The sequence below is a fragment of the Peromyscus eremicus genome, chromosome 7, assembly GCF_949786415.1.
Source record: "Peromyscus eremicus chromosome 7, PerEre_H2_v1, whole genome shotgun sequence".
Lineage (NCBI taxonomy): Eukaryota > Metazoa > Chordata > Mammalia > Rodentia > Cricetidae > Peromyscus > Peromyscus eremicus.
The window spans coordinates 20486073-20503705 of NC_081422.1; the positions used below are offsets into that span (position 1 = coordinate 20486073).

General features: G+C 38.8%; 1 protein-coding gene across 1 annotated transcript in view; it reads right to left on the reverse strand.

Annotated features, from left to right (window-relative positions):
- Dpy19l2 (dpy-19 like 2) overlaps positions 1-17633 on the reverse strand; it is a 101177-nt gene that overhangs the window by 72595 nt on the left and 10949 nt on the right. Inside the window, exons 5-9 of the mRNA XM_059267532.1 lie at positions 14137-14257; positions 11300-11393; positions 7191-7248; positions 4956-5047; positions 2515-2614 (exon numbers count right to left, since the gene is read on the reverse strand). Coding sequence (XP_059123515.1) covers positions 2515-2614; positions 4956-5047; positions 7191-7248; positions 11300-11393; positions 14137-14257 — 465 coding nt within the window. The remainder of the gene's footprint in view (positions 1-2514; positions 2615-4955; positions 5048-7190; positions 7249-11299; positions 11394-14136; positions 14258-17633) is intronic.

The window sequence follows — 17633 nt, forward strand, 5'->3', positions numbered from 1 at the left end:
ACATAAACAAATAATTAGAGATATAAAAATACACTTTTAATGAACAGTAGGTCATTGAAGACACCAGAGAGGAAACATAAAGATTCCAGGAATCAAATGAAATGCTAACACCACCTGCTAATCATGCTCACAATAAAAATTCAGAGTGGGGTGTGAAACGGCTGAGCTGATAAAATGTCTGTGGTGCTTCAGCACAAAAGCCAAGGTCATCAGCATACATCCATAACATCAGTTCTGAAAGGGACAGAGATAGGCAGATCACTAGAGCTCACTGGATTGGCCACGGTAAGCTCCAGACAAGAGTCTCCTTACTCAAACAAGCACTAAGTTTGGTGATTCCTCTCAGGTAGACTTCGGTTTATTTGGAGTCCTTCCACTCCAGGTGCAATTGTACAGTCACCAAGCAATCTGTCTGGCAGTATAGTGGACAAGTCACATTCACGTGTGTCCCAGGGAAGGGCTGGGAAGTTAATGGAAGGCCACATTCTCATGAAGAAGAGGGAAGTGTTTTGTTAGAATTGGTGTAAGGGCATCTTCTATAGTGCACATAATGCATGATGGGTGCACAGTCCTGCCGATGCAGGCAGTCTGCTTTCCAGGTCCCTGCTTAGGGGAGGACATCTGGAGCTTTTCCTTGCCCTAAAGCATTATTGGTGACAGAAGGACAAACTCTAGGCAGCAAAGAAGGCCCTGCTGTTAGCAAAAGCGTAAAGGCATTCAGTCATACTGACTTAAATAATACAAAAGATACGGACTAATTATGCACCCCAGGTTGAAAATCAGTCCCATAAAGAAAGACAATTGAATTGATAATCAATTTGGTATAAATATGTCACTACTATCTTGTCTAAAAACAATTTATATCTTGCAAGTCAAACTTGCTCTACAATTTCTTCTGTCAGTTATCTCACTTTCCTGACATAACAACTTTTCCAACATATCTAGGGATTCCAAAGGGAAACTGAATAAGTTATAAACTAAAATCTAGCTGCCAAAATTCTTAGCATCTTGGAATGATCATGATTTGTCAGAACAAATATCCTAGATTCCTGTGACCCTCTTTCATCATTTTTGTCCTTCGAAATGTGGACCATCTTTTCTTTATATTCATTTCTCAGACAAAATGGTTAGGGGACGTGAACTAACCTTCACCCTTATTTTAAAAAATGGAATCTAATACCCTCAGAAAAATTTTGAATCTCCCCATGAACATGTAAATACGAACCCAAATGTAAGCACATGTTTTAGTTTAAGAAAATTAAGTCTTGAATATGCTTTGAATAGTTGGAAAATCACTAATGCAATTTTGAACTCACTTTAAGAACCTCTCACATAGCTTCATCAGTACTACTAGATTGATAAATTTGCTTATAATGAAGTGACTTGTTAAAAATACATTCTAGGGGCTGGAGACATGGCTCAGTGGTTAACTGCACTAGCTACTCTTCCAGAGAACCTAGATTTGATTCCTAGCATCCACAAAGCAGCACATAACAATCAATGTAACTCCAGTTCTAGGAGATCCAAACCCTCTTCTGACCTCTGCAGGGACTGCCTCCATGTCATGCACAGACTTACATGCAGGCAAAATACCCACACATAAAAGTTATTTATATTCTATGATTTCAGCCTGCACAAACAATAACTATAGGATGACCCGAGTTACAGACAACTCTAATAAGAACTGAGAATCCCTTAACAATTCTTTAAACACGCTGTGTTTATTGAGCTCAAGTCATAAACCATGTCTCATTCTGGTACAGAGCATCACTGTTGGTGGTAAGGACCTATGGATATTCTTATTGCCATAAATCTTCATCACTCTGTCCTCTTACTCTGCTTCACGAGTTTAATTTCTTGCTATTAGTATTTTAGGAAAAAGAATACGGTTTCAATTCACATAAGCAAGATCTTGATGAGAGCTTGGGAAATGGCCTTTAATCCCAGCACTCGAGAGGCAGAGGCAAATGGATCTCTGTGAGTTCAAGGTCAGCCTAGTCTACAGAGTGAGTTCCAGGACAGCCAAGGCTACGCAGAAAAACCTTGTCTCAAAAACACTAAGAGAGAGAAACAGAGACAGAGAAGAAAAAAGAAAAAATTGAGAATGGTTTGGTTCCTGTTAGAATTTTGCTCCTCAAACAGAACAGACAGAATACATACATTTATGAAAACTTAATGATCAGCCCTAATTTGACAGCCCTTGAAAGCACAAATAAAATCAGCTAGGTATAATGGTGCCTCTGTCACCCCTGCACTTGAGAAATGAAGGCAGGAACATCACAAGTTCATGGACAGCCAACTTAGGCTGCAGAGTGAATTTGAAGCTAGCCTCAAATAGATGGATAGATGGATGGATGGATGGATGGATGGATGGATGGATGGACGGACGGACGGACAGACAGACAGACAGATAGATAGATAGATAGATAGATAGATAGACAGGCATTCTACAACCCTCTACTAGAACAACCATGCACATAAGCATTCAGCTTAAATTAGTTCAAACTATCTTACCTGTGTAAAAAGTATAAACTGAGCAAACTGCCAAGGGAGCATAAAAGCGACATTGGAGAAGCAGAGCGCCATGAGGTATTTTTTGTGAAGGGTTGAGGTCCTGAGGGAAGGAAGCAGCAGCAGTAAGTTCTACTGTGAACTACAGTTCGACAGCCAGTATCTCAGAAACACAGGAGTCCTTGCTGAACACAAAAACTAACTGATCTCCTTACCTTTCACGTAAAACAACAAAATGTATCTTTGGAAATCAACTTACTAAAATAATTTTAAATGGATGCACAAGAGGAATGCTTGAATAAAACAAAATCAGACATTTAGAAATCGTATTGTACAAAATTTTTCAGTAAACTAAATTATTTAAATACAACTTTAGTTCCTTATTTAAAAAAAAAAAATGTTTACCGTTCAATTTTAATCTCCAGGGAAAGTTTAGGAAACCAGATGTGACACTGATCCTGTGCTCCTTAGGGTGTCCCTCAGTACACAGAAAAGTCCTTCCCATTGCTGGTCACTCACGTGATTCAGAAAATAGTGAGGAAGAAGCACATTCCTGGGGAGCTCTTAAAACAGCAAAGCTAAGAACAGTCCAACTGCTGCAGTCGGCATTCACATTGTGTGTTCTGCAACAGGACGACTTTGGGAACCAAAATCTTTCACCAAAATATTTCATTCCATTCTCGGAATATGAAAAAGCTAATGCAAACATTTGTGTGAAGAACAAACCATCTCTGTGGCTACAGCCTCATGTTTTGCACAATCTGAGGTGGGATCCTTATTTTCAAGCCCCAGGTCCCAAGCAAAGCACAAAGACTGCCTGAGCATTTGATAATCTTGAATTTATTCAAACAAAATTGGCTTTAATTAAATACAGTGCATGCCTTCAAGGTCATGATCTTAAATGTCCTGATGAGCACATTTCACTGAATGACTCCTCCTGCCCCTCAATTAGCAAATGAACAAACATCATGGAAGAGAAAGGGTAGCATCTTTCTCTATAATTTTTCTAAGCTCACAATGTTAAGGAATAAATATTGAAACCTGAACTGGGAGCAGATTCCCAAAGTCATATTCAACCACTAATTGCTCACACACCAGGAGGCAGCCTGTTCTCAAGATCTGCAGTGAGCTTAGGATGCACACTCTACCTTTATTCAGTTGGCTACCAAATGCGTGCTTTAATCAGTTACTTGGGTGTGTGCTAAGTAGTCTGTGGCTAAAGATTTAAATTTGGCATAATTCCTGCCTCTATGGGTACTTTTAAATACATGATGCACAATTTTAGAAAAAAAAGGAGAAGAGGAGGGAAAGGAAGTAAGGATTGTCATATAAGGTAACCTCCCAGAGCTTAGTAAACTGCCTATGGTTATTCCTTGAGAGTTTAGAGGACATTTCATTCACTAACATTCTATGAATCTATTCATATAGCCAAGTTATTTATAGTATTCTGCTCTTTGTTTTTCTCAGACCTCTTACATTTCTAAAATACTTAAAACTTTTTTTTTTTTTTTTTTTTTTTTTGGTTTTTTGAGACAGGGTTTCTCTGTGTAGTTTTGCGCCTTTCCTGGGACTCACTTGGTAGCCCAGGCTGGCCTCGAACTCACAGAGATCCGCCTGGCTCTGCCTCCCGAGTGCTGGGATTAAAGGCGTGCGCCACCACCGCCCGGCATACTTAAAACTTAATTCACACAAGAGCATATCCAAGACAATTTGAAACTAGCTGAATTATTAGAAACATCATTCAGAAATTGATTATATGTATTACATGTATGTACAACATTCTTATATGTGTGTGAGTGTGTGTGCGTGCGTGCGTGTGTGCGTGCGTGCGTGCGTGCGTGCGTGCGTGTGTGTGTGTGTGTACTCTTTGGGACTATAAAGTTTACAACTTCCCAAATCTATTCATACATGGGAGCCCATTTTCATGGCACTATATTAATCTTCTTTCAAAGACACAGTTTAGAGAACAATGAGCTGGAGTAAGCTAGCTTTGAGGAATTTAGTACTTGTTTCTCAAAAACCCTTGAATGGGGCTGGGCACGTGGCTTTTGCAGAGGACCAAGGTTCAACTCCCAGCACTCACATGATGACTCACACCCATCTGTAGCTCTATGTCCAGGGGATCTGACATGCTCTTCTGGCCTCTGTGGGCACCAGGAATGTATACAGTGAAAGTGCACACATGTAGGCAAAATACTTATTCACACAGAAGAAAACTAAATAAATATTTCTTTAAAAACCATAAAATTATTATTTAGAACCTGTAGGCTAACATTTTCAATGTTAGAAAAAGTTGATAAATTTATGTTATGATTATCTTATTACTCAATTCATTTTTTAAATAGCTGTAAAACATAGTTTAAATTTGGTAATTATGACTTAGGTTAAAGCAAATCTTAAGAAAAATAACAATTTATTTAGCTTTGTTTTATGACTGAAATTACCTGAGGATAGTAGTTAAAACATACATCTGAAGTACAAGGAATGGATATGAAAAGCTTTCCCGGAGAGGCGGTGTCCACATCACACGGGTGGCCTGGATCCATAAAACATACAGTTTGCATTATTCTCCATTACAGTGAATGTTCCTCACTTAAAACTCAGGGATTGGCTTATTTTTAGAATTTTAATACTAGGCTTATTAGATCCTATTTCTCACTGTCTGGGATAGCTTCCAGTCCTTTGACATTCTCTCTCATGAATTCTCATGAGATTCTCATGAATTCTCACTATGAACTGAGGTCAGAAACACGTAAAAACTATATCAAATCATACACAACTTAGCCACAGGACCAACAAATACCCAGGGATAGGTGCTGTGAGGACTACAGGCTCAGAGCACACCACAGCCGGAGCCTGGCATGTGGGGCTTTGAGATACTATACACAGGAAGTTCCAATTAGTATAGATAGACATAATCAGTCGTCAAGACTGACTATGAGTTAATCAAATACACTTACGTGAGCTAAGTTTTTAAAGGCAATTGAAAGTACTAAGAATTGCTAGTAATGAACACAGTGAAAATCCTAAAATTGAATATATATATTTAGACTATCTTAAAACATACGGATCAACATTCACTGTATAAATTTTTCTATCAGAAACCCTAAACTTACAGAAAGAATGTAAGTTTTTATCACCTGGTAAGAGTTTGATTGCTTTATTAAGAACCTCAGAAAGTTATAATTTGTGTAAGAAACCAAACTTGTAAACCTTGAAAAGAGTAACTGGTTTTATTCCAAACTCCAACTCAGTCCACCAAAGCTTGCACACTCAAATAAAATCTTTTCTTTGTGCCAACAGATTGTTGAATGATAAGGCATTTGTTTTCATTGAATGTCGTATATTTAAAGCATTTTATGTGTGACTTTGTTTCTTCCTGTACCTAACTGATTTTTAATTTGGTCCACTATAACAGGAGATAAAGACATGTGCCGCATGTAACCTGGGCCACTACATAGCACATTTGATTCTAAACATTAATAGTCAGAGTCTCTCTTCTTACCACACACTCAACATCTAATGCATGATCTAGAACATGGAGCACACTCACAATGAATCCATCATATTATAAACCGTTTTTAGGAGCGCCTTTTAGCCTGACTATGTCTGTTGGGATGACTTACAGAAAAGGAAGAGTAACTCAGTAGAAGCAGTGAAGGAGTTGGGGGGGCGGGGGCAGCTACTGAGTAAACTGCCTGCCTGCTGTCAGGCCAGCACCACTGTAACCTTTGGGAAGAGCAATGGCTCAGTTATGTGAGATGGGCAAGTTCTAGAAATCTGACCCACAATATCTTGTTAAATTTGGGGGCTGGACAGATGGATCTGAGGGCAAGAGGATGGGTGTTCAATTCCTAGTATCCACATGGTGGCTCACAACTGCCTATAACTCCAGCTCCAAGAGATATGACACCCTCTCTGGACTCCACAAGCTCAACCACAACGCACACACACATACATGTACATACACACATACACATCGGTGTGCACACACTCGCACAATAAATCTTTAAAAATACTGTATTGTAGAATCAAAAAAAATAGTTAAGAGGGTAGATGTCTTAAGTGTTCTTACCATTTAAAAAAAAAAAAACTTTCAAAGCCAGATATGGTGTACAAGCAATATAATTCTAGCACTTAGGAGGCTGAGGCAGGAGAATCAGAAGTTTTGAAGCCAGCCTAGGAGACACAGTAAGACCCTGTCTGAAAAAGTCAAAAGAAGAAAGGGGTAGATGTATATTTCAGAAAGAGAGGAAAGTGAGGCTTTAAAGCCAGACAAACACAGAACAGGAAGTCCAGCTTCACCATGCAATCTTGGTTAAGTAATGTAATTCTCTAAATTTCAGTTTCATAACCTGCGTGATGAAGATAACATCCAGTCACCAGAGGTTTAATAGTCAATTAGTGACATGCATGAAGTGCCTGATTCAGGGAGTACAATGCTGTCATTTATCTACAAAACATTATGTATGTAAATAAGCATCAACAGGTTGATAGATCACATATTTTAAATTTTACTGATTTACGATTTTAGATTAATATAATTAGCATATCAATTTACAAGGAAGTGCTTTAAGATTGCACAGTCACAACACAATGTAACCATCGTAGTTAGTGGTTATATTTATTTGTTTATACAAGCCACTCTATGTTTTAAAAAGGTTGAATAGAACACAAACCTCTCCATGATTGAAAAAGTAGCACACTACTGTAATCAGACCTCCTAACTGACTCCCACTGTAAAAAGAATAAAGTACACAGTCAGAGCATGCAACACACAGGTTCTTCCCACAAAATTATCCCAGAATTAAAAACTGTAATTTTCTATGCTTAAGACTTGAATAACTAAGCCATAATACCACAAATATTTCCCAAATGCCTGTGTAGTTTCCCAGATCCTGACTGTATAAAGACAAAAAGTGTACATAGAATACAGTCTCAATTTTATAATTACATCAAAATGTTTTCTAAATAAACCATGGGCATAAAATAATCTTAAATGCACAGCCCAGCACTTTGGTCTGTATGGTATTCTGTCAATAATGTAAATGGAGTCAAGTTTTGTCTTTTGAAATTAGGCTTAAGTGACTGAGGGATTACAGTCAAAGACTAACAGTTTCACTTGGCAGTAACTCCTAACTGGTGGATAGACTGCAAATACTCTGACGGGAGCCACACTGTAGACTCTACACATCAGACCTATGGTGCCTAATGATCATCACAGACGTTCAGACCCGTGTTGTGTAGTTTCTTGTCTTGTATACGTTCATCTGTGGCCCAGATCCCAAGCCTCTGTATTATAAACACCGAGCCAGCAGAGTCTATATGTGCTCACTCATCACTGTTTCCTCAGCATGGGAGACAATAAATATTGGGGGAATGAGATGAAAAAATAAAAATGAAAGCAGCAAGCTGTGGTAATAGCCCTGACCACTGTGTACAGGTAGCAAGACAATGAACTACGGAAGAGGTGTGTGAGTGTGAAAGGATGTCATAAGGCATTATGAGATGCCTTACATTGGTCAGAAGGGAAAGCATGCCAATTCATTTTGTCTTTATTTTAGAAATGTTTTAGTTAGCATACAACATAATGGTTTCATTATGATATATTCATATATATACCATATATATGACATCATATATGATACATATCATATATATGTGATTTTATTTTGCACATATTCAGCCCATTATATTCTTTTGTTCCTTTCCCACTTTGCATTCTTTTTGGTCTGCCTTCTGCTTTCCTATCTTATATATACACATATATATCATATATAAAATACATGTAGTTAATTTCTAACATATACAAACTATTATATCTCTATAAAAATCTAGATTCAGAGAATCACACTATGCATGTTTTCTTTTTCCTCATTACATTTATCCATTTTTTATTTTTATGTATATGAGTATTTTCCTGCATGTATGTATATATGTATACCATAAACATGCATGCCTGGTGGCCAAGGAGGCCAGAGGAGGGTGTCATACCCTTTAGAACTGGGATTACAGATGGCTGCAACCAGTCGTGTGGATGCTAGAATCTGAACACTGATCGTCTGCAAGGACACCAACCGCTCTTAACCACTGAACCACCCCACCCCTTACTTACTCTTGTTCCCCACTTCCACGTCCATTAGTCCCTTGTCTCCCGAAAATAGTATTCCTTCTAATTTCATGACTCAGCCTATATTTTTAAAATCTAGATTAAATCTACATATAAAAGAAAACATGGTCTCAGCCTTTATTGGTTTATTTCACTTAACTAGGATAATCTCCAGGTCCATACATTTTCTTGAAGGTGAAAAAATTTCACTTTTATTTATAGCTGAATAAATCCCACTGTACATATGTACCACACTTCCTTTTCTACTTCTGAATTTTATTTAGGTTAGCATAAAAACCACTGAGTTTTTGTCGTGGCATATTCCTACAAATACGTTATTAAGCTGTGCTCTCCCCTCCTCTCTGCCCCTAACCTCTCTCCCCCTCCACTGGTCCTCTTTCCTTTCCTAGCCAGTTCCCACTTCCGCTTGTCTGTATGTGCACTACACGTATGCCGGTGCCTGGGGAGGCCAGAAGACGGCATTGGCATGACAGTGCTTGTGGACTGCCCAGTGTGGGTGCTGGAAACTGAAGCTGGGATCTCTGTGAGGGCATCGGGTGGTCTTAACTTCGGCTCCGTCTCTCCAGCCCCTTCTGGTTTTCTGTCACGTGTGTTCTGTCACTCTTTCTAGCTCTTCAGCACCTTCTTTACCTCTCAAGATTCCCTCTCTAGTTTCATGACTTATGAGCAAACATGCACACCTGCATGCACACACATACACATGTATACACACATATACTTTTATTGAAATCTGGGTTCCTCATATGAAACATGTTTTTTTTTTTCTGAGTCTGGCTTATTCTATTTAACCTAATGATTTTCATTTGCATTCATTTTGCTGCAAATGTCATGATTTCATATTTATTTAGGGCTCAAAATATTCTATTGGGTGTATGTACCACATTTTCTTTATCATTTTATTTGTTGACAGGTAACTAGGCTGTTTTTTATTTCTGGATAGTGTGACTAGTGCAATAATAAAGATGGATTTGCAAGTAGCTCTATGATCTAAGACTTTGAGACTTCCTGAATTTTTCTCCCATTGTGCGGTCTGTGTGTTAATTCTGCAAAGTATTTCCTTCTCCATGCAGAAGCTTTTCAATTTCATACAATCCAATTTGTTGATTCTTGCAATTATTTTCTCCCATCCATGTATTAACCAGGCCCAGGCCTGCTTAACTTCCCAAATCAGACTAGATCAGTTGAATTATGGTAGTGACCAGACATGCTAGCAATTATTTCCTGAGCTGTTAGAACTCTATTAAGAAGGTCTTTGCTTATGTCTGTATCTTTTAGTGTTTTCCTGTACCAGAAATCCTCAAGATTTATGGTATTACATTCAAGTTTTTTCTTTGAGCATTTAAAGTTGTTTTTGTTTAGGGAAATATAGAGACATCTAATTTTATGGTTCCACATTCAGTCATCCCCAAAGCACCACTTGAGGACAGGAATTTTGATCTCCAGCCAGGCAGTGGTGGCGTACGCCTTTAATCCCAACACTCGGGAAGCAGAGCCAGGCAGATCTCTCTAAGTTCGAGGCTAGCCGGGTCTACAGAGCGAGATCTAGGACAGGCGCCAAAACAGCACTGAGAGGTAGAAGCAGGAGGATCAAGGGTGCTCACTGGCCAGAACATCTATCCTCTCAGTGATCACCAGGTTCAGTGACAGGTCTTGTCTAAAATTATAAGGCAGAGCACAATAGAGGAGGACACTTGCTGGGATACTGTCCCCAGACCCTAAATCCAGATTTTTTTTTTTTTTTACTTCTAATTTTATGTGATTCAAAAATAACCACTGAAAACAAAGCTCATGGCTTGGGAATATATTTCACTGAAAGAAACAAATAAATCTGACAAAGTAGTTAAGCAATATGGATATATATTATATCAATCAACAAAAATGAAAAACAAGTTCTCTGTTGGTACCATTCCATCAGTGCAAGGTTGCTAGACTGGGTAGAACCAGGTATAGCTGTTCTCTCTATGGTCCCCCACACATACCCAATTCACAAGATAACTCCAGACAGCACATTCAAGTAAAAACAAGAAGAAATAGAGAAAGGGCAGCTGAGCCTGTAGTTTGTGACAAAATGTTCCTAGATAGAACCATGGTTGACTTTGCCTTAAATTTCAATGAGAAAAGCTAACTCAATTGGCTCTCTTAAGGAGCAATTGAAAGCAGGGGAATAATATATGATAGTAATAATTAATTTCATGGCCTGAGACTAGGCACATTTACACTCCAAACAAAATTGTAATACTATTATCATGAAAGACTGGCTAATGAATGTGTCTTCCACAAATGATATAAAAATGTCTGATAACTTTTAAAATCTCACATCGAAAAGAATAAAAGTAGAAACAACATTCTGCTATGTAATGTTGTCATAACTTACACATGAACTAGAGGCATCTTCATTAAACATTTTTGTTAATATATCTTAGTTTTCAAAAATCTTCAAGAGGATAAAATAGAGGCCTGTAAGGTGTCTTTAGTGGAGGTTCGTTTTCTGTTTGCATGGTATTGGTTAGGGAAAATCATTTCTATAAAATTTCCTAGAACCAGTCAGTTGGTGCCATCCGCTTCCTTTTCATTTAGTCAGTAAGGATCAACCATTCTTTATAGGCTCGCTCACTTTAGTAGTCTTTACTAGTTTTTACTAGTCTTTACTAGTCTTACCTCAGGTATGTACCATAGATGAAGAACAATCCCATCATTAGTCCATTCAACATAAAAATTACACCAACGTAAAAGCAAGCAGGGTCTCCCAATCCTTCAAAAAAGACACAGACTAGTCAGTATTTAATAAGCAAAATTATTTCAGTGCTTTATAATCAAGAACTCGTAAGTTTGCTGAAAGTATTTGCTTTCACGATCAGTCTTTAATGTTAGAATCATCTTTACCACCACAGAGGATGTTTTGTTTGCTGTCCTGGGGACCAAAGCCAGGGCCTCTCACACAGCCCCAACCCCTACAACATGCATTTGGTTACATTTACACTGCCCCCTAGTGGCCTGTTTCTATAATGTGATGGTATGTTGGAGTTCACATTAATTTAGACAATAATGCTGCTGCTCAGTGTCTGGGACTTTCTGTAGAGCCGCTGCATATTTTGTCTTTTCTAGGCTCTCCGGTGAGTGACACACAGTCCCTAATCTCGGGGAAAAGCCTTAGTCTCTGTGATATGATCCAATCACCTCATCTGTTACGATGTAGACAGAATGTTAACTTATCTGATCTATATGGTTGTGATCATGTGTACACAACTTCCTGAGTGCTTTAGAGTCAACATTTCACACGATTCTCAGGCAGAAATTTGAGATTAGCTGGTATGAAGGATTGTCATGTTTGGGAAAGCAGCATTAAAAACCGTGCTAACTTGCAATAACAACAGTTATGCTGCTGTGCCTGCTGGGAGGCAGAACCCTGCTGGCTCTGGTTCATTAACCCTTTCATCCCAAGACCACATGGCCTCTCTCACATGCTCTCTCTACGGCCAGTTACCATCCACGCACAGCTGGTCTCAAGTCTATATTTGGACTGGAACGTTTTGCTTCTCGCTTGATTATTTCCAGTTTCAGGTCTTTCAGCTACCTTGAGCTAATACATGCTCTGAAACAATACCCACGCGAGCTACTTTTCATTTCCTGTCAGTCCAAAGACTCACACTAGAAGCCAGTTGTAGGATTCTTCACTCTCCTTCTTCTCACCCAAACGTTTTACTTCCGAAATCCAGACACTTTTTTCAAACTGACTGAGAGCATATCAGCCATCTACCTGATCGCATGGAACCCGCCTCTACCCTTACAGATGTGCTTCAATGAAGCTGGCAATGACGCTTCAGTATGTAGATCCCTTATGGCTCTGCAGTATGTAAGATGTGAATCCCCAGCCAGCAAGTGGTCCAGTGCAGTCTGCCCTTGATGACACACACCCAGCATCTGAACTTTTGTAATAGGCGATAACTGCTAACAGCCTTGATAGTATAAGCTCTCCCAGTTTAAGACCCATGTCTCCCAGCTCCTCAAGTACCAAACACTAGTCTGTTGCTGATTGAGAACTTTTATCACACATGTTCAAGGTAATGCCTTTTACCCTCAGAAAAGCTGATAATGGATGCACTACAAAGCTTGATGATGGATGCACTACGAAGTCTAATTTATTTGATGAGCCGTAGTCTCCATTGCTGTATGTTGCAAAAATCACAAAGAAGTTCACTCCTTAAGCAACTTCCCCAGGATCACTTTAGATTTTTAAGGGAATCAATAAAAAAAAGTATGGGAAATTCAAATGTTTTCATATTCCAAGAGTTAAATAAATGTAGCAAGTAGCAATATTGTAGAAAAATAGTCATGTATAAAGACATTGAAAACACCTGTGTGTTAGATATATGTTTCTATGTGGCTATGGACAGAGTCTCATGGGCATGTGGGAAACTAGTACATAATTCCAACAAAGTTTTGGTGTCTTTGTTTGTTTATTTGTTTTGGGCAAAGATACCAATATAGAAGATATTCAGGGCCAGGTGGTGGTGGCTGGTGACACACGCTTTTAATCCCAGCACTCCGGAGGCAGAGGCAGGCAGATCTCTGTGAGTTCAAGGCCAACCTGGTCTACAGAGTGAGTTCCAGGACAGGCTCCAAAGTTACATGGAGAAATCCTGTCTTTAAAAACCAAGGGAAAAAAAAAAGATATTCGGGGAGAGTTTCATTAAAATTCCTCTTGTAGTGTGAACAAAGATAAAGCAATATTTATAATAGCTGATTATTAACATCAACTAATCCGTAACTATTGCAAGTATATATTTGGCCCTTTGCCCCCCAAATGAATGCACTAATGTTACCACAAATATTCTTTGTACCATCTCATTCTGAAATGGATTTTTACTCCAAAGTACCTGATGTTGGGAGTTAAATTTCCAGTTTATACTCAAATTGCTAAGCATGTAGTCTTCTCAAAAAAATAACTAAGGTGTAAAATATTTACTGAGACGAATCAGTTCTCTACTGTCTTAAATAAAATTGATCACAGTTTATAATAAACTGCTATGGGATGGTCTGTATGTCAAGTGTGTTGCTGATTGGTCAATAAATAAATCACTGATTGGCCAGTGGCCAGGCAGGAAGTATAGGCAGGACAAGGAGGAGAATAAAGCTGGGAAGTGGAAGGCTGAGAGGGAGACACTGCCAGCCGCCACGATGGGAAACAGCTTGTGAAGATGCCGGTAAGCCACGAGCCATGTGGCAAGGTATAGATTAATGGAAATGGAGTAATTTAAGCTGTAAGAACAGTTAGCAAGAAGCCTGCCACGGCCATACAGTTTGTAACCAATATAAGTCTCTGTGTTTACTTGGTCGGGTCTGAGCGGCTGTGGGACTGGCAGGTGAGAGAGATTTGTCCTGACTGTGGGCCAGGCAGGAAAACTCTAGCTACAATAAACCTTAAAGTGTGTCACAACATCAGATGTCTATGGAAACACCAGTGAGCACACAGCAGCGCAGAGGAGGACACGTGCCTTCACAGCTCTGGATTTCTTTAAGAGGTTCTATTCTGGTGACATTCCAGCAGGTCTTGGTTTCCAACCCAAATAAATTCATTATGCCCACGACTGTGCGATACCAGTAGGCTATGACTACCTATAAAAGAGAAGATAGAAGAAAACATATTCTGATCATAAAGAGAGCTTTTCTAAAATACCGTTCTGTGATGTTTGCCTTAATGTTATAAACCTAAGCAAACTTATTTGAGAAATAGTATGAAATTATATATTAGTAACATTTACATAGATTAGTCAATTTAATTATAACAATACAACCATACAGCCAAATATAAGAGTATAATCTAAATTTCTTTATTATTAAAACACGTCATTTTAGAAACTACAATGCAATGGAGTAAGAACTCCAGGGCACATTAAAAACTTGACCAGTGACAAGACTGAGGTAGCCAGTTCTTTTCAACCGGAAACCTACTTTTGAAAGTTCAGAAGCAGGAGAGGGAAATAAAGACAGAAATAAAATAAAATAAAATAAAATGTTATACCCGGGATTTTTTAACTTGGTGGATTTTAAATCAAAGATATGAGAGTTCTTAGTAGAAAGGGAAAAAAAGAATTTCAAAAAAAAAAAAAAAGCACATAGAACTGACACTTAACATTTGAAGTCACCCTGGTCACCCCCTCTGGCATTGACAGCATGAAGCTGCACTTACTCAATGACATACATCACTGAGCAACTTCATAATGTTCTTTCTCAGTCCAACCCGTAGATTCATAATTTTGTCTTTTAAAAATATGGCATACTGTTAAAAATTTCATTGGTATTCTTGTGACTTTGCCATGCTTATACAAAATAAAGTACCACATTATATGTATATGCTAAATCTAGAATTATATTTCTCTTGGTATGAACTTTGACATAGTAAGGAAAGCATAGCTTTGGAGTCAAAATTGAACTCAAATTCTGTCTCTGGGGCTGGAGAGATAGCTCAGTGGTTAAGAAAACATTGCGTTTACAGAGGACTATAGTTCCCTTCCCAGCACCCAGGGTGGGTAACTAACAATCACTTCTAATTCCAGCTACAGGGGGTCCGATGCCCCCTCTTGAACTCTATGGGCACTTGAACTCACACATGCATAAACCCACACACAGAGACAAACACTTATACATAATTAAAAACAAAATAAATCTGATAAAAAACTTCTCACTCTGCATATTATAATTTCAATGTTTGCAAGTGATCTTTCAGCCTCAGAACATCAGCTCATCTTTCAATTTAACTTAATAATAATCATTTTTTATGAAAGGAGTGAGAGGACGTCTGTGTAAGGTTGGCATAGAATAAATGTGGAATATATTTAACCTCAAAAAAATAGTTCTAGATTTATATTTGTAACACACAGATTAGATACTGGCAGTGTAAACACAAAAAGCGTGAACATACAAAACTGTGATACTCTGTAGTTATCAGTTAATTGAGGTTTTCCCCATTTTTCATCATCTCAAGATGGAAATACAACTCAGAACAAACACCCAGCTTCAGGTCTTGGCAATGACATCATGGTTTAACAAGCAGTTTATCATATTTTCACAATGACTTTTAAATCATCAAGGAGGAAACCGAAAATACAGTTAATAGTCAATAAAGACATGAGGATCTTTGCAGCAAGTCCATGTGTGTGTTTCACAGGTAGAACCACCCTCCCCCATACAAACCTAAGCTGTTAACTAAGACATACATACATCTCACAGATAGCATCTCCCTCCTGTAACCCCAAATGCCCACTGTCACAGTATCTGTGGACTAAGCCATGCATGTGTTCCACAATTAGCACTCTGGACCCTCTCTATAGTGACCTCAGGTCCCCATGATCTTAAGCCCTGAGTCGCTGGTGCACTCCAAGGGAGCCTTCTTCTTCTCCTACCCATTAGGACTCTAAGACTGTCAGCTGGAGACCTATGTTAAATGCCTGTGCACCATTCTGATAATTCTCACTTTTGTCTCTCTCTGGTACTCTAACCTCAATTTCGGAGGAACTTCAGGGAAAGCCTTCTAGCTCAATAAAAAGTCCCTTCATGTTTTCAGAGCTGCATCTTGCCTCAGCTGAGCAAGAATGACATCTTATACCCCAATAGCACATTACCACTGAGTGGCTCCCAGACTGAATCACAAGCACAAAAACAGAAGATTCAAATCTTTCAAGTTGGCCAGTAGTAAATAAGGGTCCAAATGCCCACTTAACAATGGCAGCATAGATCTCCTTACCAAAAGACCCAGGCAATGGTCTAGCCCCAGATGCCCAAGTTCCACTGTAAAAACACAACACAAAGAACCAATACAGTATTCCTGTAGTAATTTTCTCTAAGAGAAACAATATAGAGAACACACAGTACAATAAACACAAAATATCAGTTATAAATATGTACAAATAATTCAAAGGGAGTATGAATGAACATCTGAATGAAGACCAACACAACAAAAACAGATGAATAAAATAAGACAATTTTGAATATGAACATAGGATTCTATAAAGATTCTGGTTTGTTACTTTTATCTTCTTAGAATTCCATACATGTATATAATTTGTTTTGAGCAGATCCACCTCCCATTCGCTCTCATCCAATTCTTCCCCTTTCTTCACCACCACTCCCACACTACCAACCTGTGTGCTTTTTTTAAACCCACTCAGTTCACTTGGTGATACCAATTCTGATAAATCAAATCCATTGAATGAATGAACTTGAGATCAGAAATCACATAGCATCTCATTGGATACATAAGAAGCCATTGACAAAATTCAAAAGCCCTCAAGAAAGCACCATGAAGGCTTCCAACAGAAGGAGGCAAGCAATGTTCTTACCCAGTTATGATGCCTAAAAACCACATCAACTACCAGAATGACATGATAATCCTAAGGGTATGTGGCGCGAACCACAGGACTATGAAATAGAAATCCAGCTGTATATTATAAGCTATACCTTAACCAGACCAAGGGTCTGGGAAGCCATTTAGCAAAGACTATTTGGTGTTACAGAGCTTAATATTCAGTTATGCCCTGCTATGAATTCCTTGTGCTCATAATTCTCCTAAAATGTGTATGTGTGCGTGAATCTCTGTTTCAAAGTACTTGGATAAAGTCATGTAGACAGAGCCTTCTGCCTTTGAGCTCCCAGCTCCTCTTTAGCATTTGTTTTGGGTATCTGCTTTTTGCAAATATCATCCCTAAGCTACTTCCTAAGACAGGGTCAACCCCAAACAAAGACCTGAAAAACAAGCAAGGAACAGACAGCTACTAGACCACCTGCTAGACACCTGTAGCCTCCCGAACTAAGGTAAAAAGTCCTTTTGGAGACAACCTGTCTCCCAGACCAAGTGCCTGTCCCCTAGATGCACAGCTTTGTTTCTTGTGCAAATCAAGTTCAGGTCTTCCCCTCTTTCTCACCACCCCAGAGCAACCTCTTGAATTAAAGAGGTTTCCTCTCACCAGGTGCTTCAAGCTGTGATGCACATTGA